The 12,008-nt window shown below is 47.8% G+C and overlaps 1 protein-coding gene across 1 annotated transcript in view; it reads left to right on the top strand.

The window, feature by feature from the left end:
* Window positions 1–12,008, top strand: part of AMBRA1 (autophagy and beclin 1 regulator 1) — a 190,131-nt gene that overhangs the window by 33,358 nt on the left and 144,765 nt on the right. The window contains exons 2-7 of the mRNA XM_044681373.1: window positions 4,996–5,249; window positions 5,575–5,633; window positions 6,902–7,085; window positions 8,647–8,819; window positions 9,905–9,971; window positions 10,471–11,951. Of these exons, the coding sequence (XP_044537308.1) occupies window positions 5,115–5,249; window positions 5,575–5,633; window positions 6,902–7,085; window positions 8,647–8,819; window positions 9,905–9,971; window positions 10,471–11,951 (2,099 nt within the window). The 5' untranslated portion in view covers window positions 4,996–5,114. The remainder of the gene's footprint in view (window positions 1–4,995; window positions 5,250–5,574; window positions 5,634–6,901; window positions 7,086–8,646; window positions 8,820–9,904; window positions 9,972–10,470; window positions 11,952–12,008) is intronic.

Here is a 12,008-nt window from a genome sequence, read left to right as displayed (position 1 = left end):
CCATCTCACTTAGTTGTCAGTCTTATTGGTGTATACCTGAGCAAAATAGTTCCTTATAATTGCTTTTATTTTGTCTTTATTGGTTGTGCATTCATCATTACTCTCCTCCCCTCCCCTCCCTTCCCCTCCTCTCCTTTCCTCTCCTCCCTCCCTCCCTCCCTCCCTCCCTTCCTCCCTTACCTTCTGTCTTGGAGTCAATTCTGTGTATTGGCTCCAAGGCAGAAGAATGGTAAGGGCTAGACTATGGGGGTTAAGTGACTTGCCCAGGGTCACACAGCTGGGAAGTGTCTGAGGCCAGATTTGAACCTAGGATCTCCCATCTCTAGGTCTGGCTCTCAATCCACTGAGCTACCCAGCTGCCCCCTCCTTTCTTTTAAATCAAATTAGCTAATGTTTTTTTTTTCTTTAGTTTAAAAAAAAAACCACAACAAAAAACCAAGTTCCCATAGTTTGTTTTTTTTTACTTTAAATTTTATTAATTTTCCCTTTTATATTTAAGATTTCAATTTTGGTATTTAATTGGATGTTTTAATGTGTTACTTTTCTAGTTGTATGCCCTTTTTCTAAGAATTGATAGACTCTTTACTACTGAATAATTTTTTTATAACACTTAACAGTTTTAAAAATTGTATGGCTGGTTGAGCAAGAGTATGTTCTCTTCCCCTCCCTTCTTGCGCCATGTTTTTTAGTTTAGGTACCTATAGTATCTGGGTCACAGAGGAGAACTTTGCCTCAGGTTCATTCCCAGTCCTTCTGGAGCATCTGCCCCCTGGTGACACACGCACAGGTGTTATATACCCTGTGTGGTTAACTAGAAGGTCCCTTGATTATGCTCTCTGTTCCTTCTTATTATCATCTTAGGGAATTTGGGTAGATTTTCTTAGTTATCAGTTAGTCAATTTGAAACCTGGCATTTGCAGTAGGACAAATATACTCACAATTCAAAGTATGTCAATCAAACAAGCATGTAACAACAACAATAATAGCTAATATTTCTAGAGCATTTACTATGTGCCAGGCACTGTGTTAAGGACTTTACAATTATAATCTTATTTACTCCTTACAACAACCCTGAGAGGTAGGTTCTATTATTTCCATTTTACAGATGAGGAAACGAGACAGATTAAATGACTTGTCCAGAGTCATACAGCTAATAAGAATTTGAGATCAGATTTGAATTTAGGTCTTGACTTCAGGACTTCTATCCACTGCATCACTTATCTGTCCCTAAAACACCAACTAGTGCTGCCATCTTCCCCCCCCCCCCCCCCAGCACCTATTTTGGGCAGACACTGACCTTAGGCACTGGGGATGCAAAGACCTAAATGAAAGAGTCCTTGTTCTCAGGTCCCTGGGGTTGCATTCTGAGAGGAGAAACATGCTGACTGAGTCCAACACAAATTCATGGTTGCCATTCTCAGAGTGGTCTATATCCCCGCCCAGCAGTAATCCCTGTTTGTAGCTTATTTCCTGTCATATTCCTCAGCGACAGTTACGTAGAAACATGTACCCATAAAAGCATGTACAAAAAGAGCTCTTTGGTTTGTTTTTTGGAAGTCAAGTGCTAAGAGTAATTTCGTTGACATTTTAATTGGAGATTTTGCTCATTTTGTAATCTTCATCTTTCCTCTTAGTTGAAATTTAAGAAGTTGTAAAGGGAGGGATTCATTGGAATGGTTTTCTCACTTGGTTTCCCTCCCTAGTGTCACATAATGGCAAAACTCTTTCCTGGTGTTCCTTCTCCCACTGTGGTGGTGTTTTCTCTAGTCTGCGCCAGTTGATCATCTTTCTCTCTTGCCATCAAAAAGGGGCACTAGAAGACTATCTCGTGGAAAGTCTTCTTTCTATCCTTTCTATTCCTCCTATCTCTGGAAAGGCTTTCTAGCCTGACTCATGCCTGACCAAGAACTGCTGCTGCTTCCCCAGGCAGCCCATATTTCCTTCTTTCTGTCAAGCCATGCTAAGTCAGAGGAGTTGTCTTTCAGAGTTGTGGTGGTGTACATGGATAAGTTTTTCATTTGGTTCTATTTATTTCTTCCTATATCATTTTATACAAGTCTTCTTAGGTTTCTTAGAAACCATCCCTTTCATGATTTCTTTATTTTAAACCCTTATCTTGTGTTTTAGCTTTTATATTTGTATTGTTTCCAAGGCAGAAGAGTGGTAAGGACTAGGCAATGGAGGTTAAGTGACTTGCTCAGGGTTACACAGCTAGGAATTGTCTGAGATAAAATTTGGACCCAAGTCCTCCTTTAGGTCTAACTCTCTATGTACTGAGCCACTTAGCTGCCTCTCATTTTTTTAATTAAATTTTATTTTTTAGAAAAAAATTTTCCATGGTTTTATGATTCATGTTCTTAATCTCCCCTTCACCCCCCCTCCCCAACCCCTCTAGCCGACGAACATTTCCACTGGTTTCTTCATGTGTCATCGATCAAGACCTATTTCTGGGGGCAGCTGGGTAGCTCAGTGGATTGAGAGCCAGGCCTAGAGACGGGAGGTCCTAGGTTCAAATTTGACCTCAGACATTTCCCAGCTGTGTGACCCTGGGCAAGTCACTTGACCCCCATTGCCTACCCTTACCACTCTTCCACCTATAAGTCAATACACAGAAGTTAAGGGTTTAAAAAAAAAAAAAAGACCTATTTCCATATTATTGATAGTTGCACTGGGATGGTTGTTTAGAGTTTACTTCCCAAATCTTGTCCGCATCAACCCATGTGTTCAAGTAGTTGTTTTTCTTCTGGGTTTCCTCTCCTGTAGTTCTTCCTCTGAATGTGGGTAACGTTCTTTTCCATAAATCCCTCAGAATCGTCCTGGGTCATTGCATTGCTGCTAGTACAGACATCCATTTCATTCGATTTTACCACAGTGTATCCGTCTTTGTGTACAATGTTCTTCTGGCTCTGCTCCTTTCACTCTGCATCACTTCCTGGAGGTCTTTATAGTTCACATGGAATTCCTCCAGTTCATTATTCCTTTGAGCACAATAGTATTCCATCACCAACAAATACCACAATTTGTTCAGCCATTCCCCAATTGAAGGGCATCCCCTTGTTTTCCAGTTTTTTGCCACCACAAAGAACGCGGCTATAAATATTTTTGTACAAGTATTTTTCCCTATGATCTCTTTGGGGTACAAACCTGGCAATAGTACAGCTGGATCAAAGGGGCTCATTATTTCTTATGGCACAGTAATACTCCATTATATTTATATACTATAGTTCAGTTGTTCTCCCAGTTTCTGCACCCCCTTTTAGTTTTCACCTCTTTGCTGCAGTGAATATTTTGTACATATGGGCTCTTTTCCTCTTGCTTTTGGGGTCATGAAGCCTTCCCTGATTCCTCCAAGGCACAACAATCTCCTCAAGTCCTGAGAGTAGTTTGCCTGGACCTCTCCCTTGCCTCTGTCCCATTCTATTTTGGATTCTACTTCTCTTTGTCTATGCCATCGCTCCTCAGGAAACAGTAAGCTCTTTGAGGGGAGGAAGCCATATCCCTTTTTATTCATTCATTAGTCCCTGCCACAGAAGGATGAGGACTGGACCTCTGGTTTTAGAAGTCTCTCCGTGTTGCTGCCAAATCCATTGTTCTTAATCATACACCAGACTCTGGCATTCTCCTTCTCAAACCACTCCACTGGCTCCCTTAGGACTCTGGAATCCTATCAGTTCTTCTGTTTAGATTTTAAAACCTTCCATATCAGATGCCAGCCAACCTCTCTGTAGTCTCATGGGACATGACTCCCTCCTGCATACTTGGATCCATCCAAAATGGGCATCTTACTCTTCTCCTGTGCTTGGCTGGCACCCCTCCCCCCTTCCTTCAAGATGTGGTTGAAGTACCACCTTCTCCTTGACAACTTTCCTGATTCTTGTCCTCCCAGACAACAAAAAAATGTGTTTAATTTCCTGGCATTACTTCCATTTATTTACCTTTTATTTATTCCGTTGCTCCTTAGAGATGCCCTTGTTGTCTCTTGCATGAGAGTGTGTGCCTTGCCAACAGGGTTGTTTTGTTCGCTTTTTCATTCCCAGGATTTGGCACACACCTCAGAGGGACTGAATACATGCTTATTGATTATTTGAGTATAAGGAACTCTTAGGCAGGGAAACTCATTCTGCCAGTGCAGAACCAAACTTTTTGGCAACTTCAAGTCTTCGAGAGTTTCCTGATGGTGTCATAGAGCCAGTATGTGCCAGAGGCAGGACTTGAACTCAGGGCTTCCTGACCCAACCACCCCATCTTTCCCACTGCTTTATGCCAGGAATTTCATGGTTATAGAGTCTTTTGTATTTTAAAAGACAACCTATGACAAAATATATGTAGACAAAATGATAACTGCAGGATTTGAGGGCCTGGCATATCAGAAAACCTCCTTTGGGCTCGCTTTTCTTCTTTTTCTCCCAATTTGTTTGTGTGCGTGTGTGTGTATGTGTGGGGAAGCATGGTTGTGGAATTTTCAAACAAAAAAAGGATTTTATTATTTGTTATTATTAATGCCTTTAAAATGCATAGAAGAGATCAGAGGGAAGACCAAAAAACTCCAGATAAGCGGAACACCACTAAAAGTTACATGTGAAATTTATGATATGCTTAAAAGGAAGAGCAAGCCATCTATAACCTACTTTGTATGTGGAAATGAGTCTTCGGTGTTTTAAGTTCAGAATAAAAATAAATTTTAAAATGTAAATGCTTCTTTGCTTGGTAAACTATTTTTTTTTTGGTTGTTACTGCTGCTGATGTCAAAATCCATTATTGGGACCTAGACCTTATAGTAAGAAGAAAAGTTATGAGGGTGAATTGACTGAGAATGAGTTGGGGGAGGAGTAATCTTATTTTAGGATAATAACACTCAAAACGTCAACTTCAGAAGAAATTTCCCTTTCTTCCTCTTCCCTCCATGTTTATTCCTCCTTTAAGCAGAAATGAATTTGCAGTAGGACGTTTCTCCAGCTATGGAACTATCTTTTAATGCCATTTTTGTTTATCTAGATTTCCATGAGGATAACTTTCAAGGACCTAGATGGCCTCATTTTAGCTGCTTCCAAACCTGGAGCCAGTGCTTGCTCCCCCATCCTCTGTGCCTGGGGTGGTAGTGGTGCCTAAGAGCCATGAAGGTTGTCCCCGAGAAGAATGCTGTCCGGATACTCTGGGGTCGAGAAAGAGGCACACGGGCCTTGGGGGCTCAGCGGCTTCTGCAGGAGCTGGTGGAGGATAAAACTCGGTGGATGAAGTGGGAAGGAAAGGCAAGAAACCTTTTGTCATAGGGACTGGGAAAGAAGGGTTCCTGGATAGGTCCTAGCACTGGGTCAGGCAAGGGTGGAAACAGATGGAGCTTGGCTTTTCAGAGGAAAAAGTGCAAGAGAAGCAACCATCCCAGGGTGCTGCTTAAAGTGTGGACCGAATTTAGTGCTTATTTCCCTCAATCTCTACCTTGAGCTTTGTTTTCTAATGGTTTGAGTCTCAGACAGTGAAGGCTAACGTGGCTTTGGAAGCAGGGTCATTAATGATTGTTTCTAGATGGGTCCAGGGATAATGTCTTATCGTTGTCTTGTCTTGTTTTTCCTCCAGAAAGTTGAACTTCCTGACAGTCCACGTTCCACCTTCTTACTGGCCTTCAGCCCAGACAGGTACTCTGCTCCCTTCTACCGCTTTACCTTTCCCACCATCAGTGGTGGGGCAGCACCCTGGGCTTTGCTTGGGCTCTCCTGAATCCTGCCTTTTGGCCCTGTCCTTTTCCTAGTGGCAGCACAGACCAGTCCCATGAGGCTCTTAGCAGTGCAACAGGGAGAGTCGCCTTGCCCTCTAGCAGAGAAGGAAAGAAGAGGCCGCAAAGGGGCTATAGAGGTCTTAGAAACAGTTCAGAGGGAGCCATTGATGGAGAGGAAGTGCAGTGCTTCTGGATGAATTTTAGTGGGTTTCCTCTTCTGGAAAAAAACAAAACCTTTCATCTGCAAAAGTGGTCCTGGGAATAAGGGGAGAACATCTCAATTCAGAGTGTTTAGTAAGAACCTACTGTATACCAGGCCAAACTAAGTCCTGGGGATCCAGAGACAGAAATGAAATGCTTATAGCACCCAAGGTGTGCATGTTTGGGGGGAGGGGAAAACAACACTCAGAGGAGGAAAGACAAAACCTCGACAGACTAAATACCAGATGCTCAGAGGCCCTGGGGGTGTCCGAAAAGGTGTTAGAGATGGCATCCAAGCTGACGAGAGAAAGGAAGGCAGCTTGTAATGTTCTTAGCCCACAGTAGGGCTATAGAAATGTCAGTTATTTTGGAGAACATCAAGAATGGCATTTGATCTCTATTTCTCTTGCTGATGCACTTTTAAGCATAGTGATAAGGCAAAAAAAAAAGCAGGCCTCCCTCTCAGAGAGCCCTACAGTCTAGTGAGGGCAGGACCTAGACACTGAAGGGGATTCCAGAGGGAAGGCTTTCTTGTCTTTGGATGAACCTTGAAAGAAGTCAGGCTCTCTGGGAGGCCAAGATAAGGAGGGAGAGAATTCCAGGAATGAGGACACACTTTGAAGTTGGGAAATGAAGTATCACTTTTGAGAAACAGCCAGGAGGCCAGTGTCATTGGATGGCAGAGAACATGCAGGGGAGTGCAGTGTCAGGAGCTTGGGCAGGAAGGTAGGGGCCAGGTGATGGAGTTTCTGTTTGATCTGAGAGGTCATAGAGGGCCCCTGGAGTTTATCGAATACAAAAGTGATGTGGTCTGATTTGCTTTGGAAAGGCCTGGCCTGCTGAGATTCCATGTTCAGGACACTGATGAGGAAGGGAGGTACCTGGAGCCCCAGGCGTACTCCATTCTCCTGCAGGATGGGTGCTCATCCAAAAAAGTCTTTCACTGCATCCTCCCCTGCCTGGCTCCTCATTCCTTCTCTCTTGTAGGACTCTCATGGCCTCCACCCATGTGAACCACAACATCTACATTACGGAGGTGAAGACTGGCAAATGTGTTCATTCTCTGGTTGGGCATCGACGTACGCCATGGTGTGTGACTTTTCACCCCACCATCCCAGGCCTCATTGCTTCTGGCTGCCTCGATGGGGAGGTTAGAATTTGGGATTTACATGTGAGTACTTCCTTTGGCTGCTCTGACCTTGGGAAAGCCAATTGCTAGATACCTCTACCAAACCCCTTTACTTTCAGACACTAGGTTTTCTTTTTCAAAAGTTGATAAATTGTTTTTTTCCTTTTTTTTTTTTAAAGCCCTTACCTTTTGCCTTAGAAGTGATACTAAGTACCATTTCTATGGCAGAAGAGTGTGAAGGGCTAGGCAGCTTGGGGTTAAGTGACTTGCCCAGGGTCACACAGCTAGGAAGTGTCTGAGGTCAAATTGGAACCCAGGACCTCCCATCTCTAAGCTTGTCTCTATCCACTGAGCCACCTAACTGCCTTGATAAGTTGTTTTTCAATATAGTAGGCAAACATAGACAAACAAGTTGAAATAAGAACATACGTGCCCTTAGAAATTTAGCAAGACTCCCAACAAGTGACAGTCAGCAGCACATGCCATTGTACCCTTTACGTAATCTCCAATCTTCCTTAAAAGGGAAGAGACCCTTTGCTAGAACTTTAAGCAGGCAGGATTGGCATTATCCATGGTGTTTAACCTAAATTTTGTCTTCCTTTATTACTTAGTACTTAATATTGTCTTCCTTTCTGTGGTGGTAGTCAGGGTATTTGTTGTTATTGTGAGTCTGCTTTCTACACTTGGCATTACTTCAGGGAAGTCTTCAGATTCTTCCCATTGGTCATTCCTTGATGATTGGATGAGAGTTTTGTTTCTAGGCTTTGACTTTTACAGATGGTGCCCGTTCTGAGCATTTTGTTATAGACATCTTTTCTTCCCCTTAATAATCTCTTTTGAATATAAATCTAGGAGCAGGATTACTGGTTCAGACATAGAAAGAGTTTTATAACTTCCTTATATAACTTGAGATTGCTCTCTGAGAATAAGAGCAATGTCTTGGCTTTGCAGCAGCGAAACACCTTGTTGGTTTTGCTTCAACTCCACCACTGTGGGGTTTTTCCGCCTTTCACTATCTTTGGAGCCTTGTTTAGTCTTACCTGATGCTTCGGGATGACTCCTGATTTATGGGATTGGCCAGTCATCAGGTCTGACCTATTACTTGATCTGTGGAGGGGAAGCCTGGCTCCTAAACCTTGTAAACTTTGTCTCTGCTAGCTGTCCCTTGGGTCAATCTGAGTGTCTCCCAGGATTCTGAGAGGCATATCCTTCGGGCTGGTTTGTAGGGAGGATTATGCTGTCCCCAGCATGATCTTGTCGCTGGTGACTGGTGCAGGTGGATAGTGTGCCCTATACTGTGGCAGACCAGGGCACAAGAGGCTTTACATTTTTATAGGCCTCAAGAGCAGGTGCCTCACTGGAGAACTGGGTGTGGGCCTTGCCCATTCATTGTGAAAGACTTGGATATAAGCAGTCCAACAGGACTGACCATTGAAGGACTATCGCATGGTCAGGGCCTGTTGCTGCTGCTGATTCATTTCATGAGTCCTGTTTAAAAAAGGCCCAGCATACCGTGAATTCTATCAAATAGAATGCCTCTGAAATAGGTGTTTGTTTCTCTGCCTGCCACGAGCTTATTGTCTAACCTGATCATGATCCATAGGGTGGCAGTGAAAGCTGGTTCACAGATAGCAACAATGCCATTGCCTCCCTGGCTTTCCACCCCACGGCTCAGCTCCTGCTCATCGCCACAGCCCATGAGATCCACTTCTGGGACTGGAGCCGGCGGGAGCCTTTTGCAGTGGTGAAGACAGCCAGCGAGATGGAGAGGGTCCGGTGAGTAGTTTGGGTACAGGCCTGGAATAGAGGCGGAAATCTTGTGTGTGTCGTCACCCTTTATACTTTTCTGGGTCTGGCTGATTGTAGCAAGTGCTCCCATTTCCAAAGATGGTGCAGGAATGCAGCTTTGTTGGGAAGATAGGATTTCTCTCCTGTGGGCCTCCCCACAGTGCCTTATCTCTGGTGGCTTTGGATCCTGGGGATATTCAGCAGACCCCCCAGCCGAGGAGGTTTGAGAGTAGAAGCAGTCTTTTGGGAGACATAACAGTATGTTCTGATGTTTCATGGAGGGAAGAATTTCTTTTTTACTTTCTGCCTGTGCTTATTACAAATCTTTGTAAGACAGGAATTTTGGAGAAGTCAAGCATGTAACAGCCTCTGCTAAGTAGGGCACAGCTTTCTTCTCGCCCCAAACTTAAGACATGAGGCCACCTTGAACCTGGATTCACGGTAGAGAAATGTTGTCTCCTACAGTCTTGTGGTGTTGCAGATGGACCCAGACTCACTTCCTAGTCAAAGTCATTAAGTTTGTGGCTGGGGCTGTTCAGTGCCATTGTGACTCACACTTCCAGCAGGGGGAGCTGCAGGTTGGACGTATCCCCATGGATGGGAGTATAAGAGAGTTCTGCTACTTCATGGCCAGACTGTGCACCCTGGGAGATGACTGCTGTTTCTTCAGGGTTATGGGAACCCCATTTCTGAGGAAAGTGGGGAGAGGGAGCAGGAAGAGCTGAAGCTTTTTCTGTCTGTCCCAAGATTTGGAAGTATAGCTAAATAAATCCCAGGGTATGTGACCCCTGAGTTTTTTGGTGATATCTGATGTAGAGTATAATATAGTATTTCCCAACTTTTGAATTAATACCGACTTCTCTCTTACCCTCATGCCTCCCTCCCCTTCCCTCACCCCATCTCACTCTCCCCTCCTTCCCTCTTTCTCTTTCTCTCTCTGTCTCCCTTCCTTTCTTTCTCTTGCTTCCTCTCCCTTTCTCTTCTGCTCTCTCTCTCCCTCTCTCTCTGCTCTCTGTGTCTCTCTTCCCCCTTCCTTCCCATCCTGTCTGTTTCTGTCCCTTGTCTGGTTTCAGGTTGGTGAGGTTTGACCCCCTTGGACACTACTTGCTCACAGCAATCGTTAACCCCTCCAACCAACAGGTAACTGAATTCATGATTTCTCCAAGCCTTTAAGCCCAGCCCTCAGTTGCTTAGGGCTGCTTCTTCTTTGCTACTGAATACTTCCTTGCTTTCAGTCCAGCTCCAGGAAGCATCAGGTTGTGTCTCCAAAGGGAGAGCTATGGTTTCCCTGGGAGTTTGGGCCCTGCCTCCCCTTTAGAATGGCAGCCCCCACCGTTGCCAGGACAAGGCAGGGTTTGGGGGTGCCTCGCACTGCTCTGACTGGCTGTTGGCCTCTTCCTCTTGGGGGCTAACCTCCCTGTCAAGTGAGGTGGGAGCGTGTACACTGAGCCTGCTTTTCCTGCTCTGCTCCCTTAGGCTCAGTTCTTGCCTGAAGGGTCTCTTTTGGTTCTGAGGGTCCTGAGCTCCCCAGATCAGGGGCTCTGCTCTGTTTGGGGGGTTTTCTCCTGGGGCAGTAGAGCACAGCTGAGTCCTGCCCCTGCCCCTGTCTCTCCGCTCCCCCCAACGTGGTCTGTTACAGAGTGACGATGAGCCAGAGATCCCTGTGGATGGGCCGGAGCTGTCCCACTTCCGCCAGCGCGCTCTCCTGCAGTCCCAGCCTGTGCGCCGGACGCCCCTTCTGCACAACTTCCTGCACATGCTGTCGTCCCGCTCCTCTGGCATCCAGGTGGGAGAGCACAGCACGGTCCGAGACTCTGCCACCCCCTCGCCCCCGCCTCCCCCTCCGCCTCCGCCCAGCACGGAGCGCACCAGGACTGCTTACGCCAGGCTCCGCGAGCGGGCCGGCTCCCCCCCGGCCGAGTGCTGCCAGCCCCTGGGGATGCCGTGCCTCTGCAGCCGCTGCTCCCGTGCACCACTTCCTTCTTCCCTCTTCCCACGCCAGGAGGGCGCCCCCTCTACTTCTGCCGGGGCTACTAGCGCTTCCCTTTCTTCCGTGCAGACCGAGCCCTACCAGGCCCCGGAGCAGGCCTCGCCAGCGCCGCAGGACCAGGGCCTCCTGAACCGCCCGTCTGCCTTCAGCACAGTGCAGAGCGGGACTGCGGGCAACACACTCCGGAACCTCAGCCTGGGGCCCACGCGGCGCTCTCTGGGCGGCCCGCTCTCCAGCCACCCTTCCAGGTACCACCAGACCGGAAGGGAAATGGCCTCCGGGCTGGCGGGCTCTGACTGGACCCGAACGGTGCTAAGTATGGACTCGCGCTCTGAGGCTGAAGCTCTGCCCCCCCCCAGGACCAGTGCCTCTTCCGTGAGCTTACTGTCCGTGCTGAGGCAGCAGGAGGGCGGCTCGCAGGCGTCCGTGTACACCTCCGCCACCGAAGGCCGGGGCTTCTCCGTGTCTGGGCTGGCCACCGAGGCAGACCCGGGCGGCGGCTCGGGCCAGGGCGGCAGCTCGGGCAGCATCCGCAATGAGCTGCAATGTGACCTGAGGCGCTTCTTCCTGGAATATGACCGACTCCAGGAGCTGGACCCCAGCCTGGGCGGGGAGCCCACCCCGGCCCAGCAGGCCCAGGAGCTGCTCAACAATAACATCGAGCCCGAGAGGCCGGGCCCTTCCCACCAGCCCACGCCACACAGCAGCGAGAACAATTCCAACCTGTCTCGGGGCCACCTGAACCGCTGCCGCGCCTGCCACAACCTCCTGACCTTTAACAACGACACCCTGCGCTGGGAGAGGACGGCGCCTGCCTACTCGGCTGCCCCCGAGAGCACTTCCTCCTGGCAGGTCCCCGGCGCCTTCGAGGGCCTGCCGGCCGGGGGCAGCCAGCTGTCCCCCGCCGAGGGCGCCGAGGGCGGGCGCATCCCTGGCTCCAGCAGGCTGGAGTTGAGCGCTTCCACGGGTGCGCAGGATGAGCGGACTGTGGGAGTGGCCTTCAACCAGGAGACGGGCCACTGGGAGCGAGTTTACAGCCAGCCGGCCGCCAGCAGAGCCGGGAATGTATCACAGGAGGCCTTAAACCAGGAAATGCCTGAGGAGAGTTCCGAGGAAGATTCGCTCAGGAGGTAAGGCGTTCTCCCAGGGCCACAGACGCTGCTTCTTGGGGTCGCGGGGCACCGAGG

This window comes from Gracilinanus agilis, chromosome 6, assembly GCF_016433145.1.
Source record: "Gracilinanus agilis isolate LMUSP501 chromosome 6, AgileGrace, whole genome shotgun sequence".
NCBI lineage: Eukaryota > Metazoa > Chordata > Mammalia > Didelphimorphia > Didelphidae > Gracilinanus > Gracilinanus agilis.
This window is presented reverse-complemented; position numbering and strand designations above follow the sequence as displayed.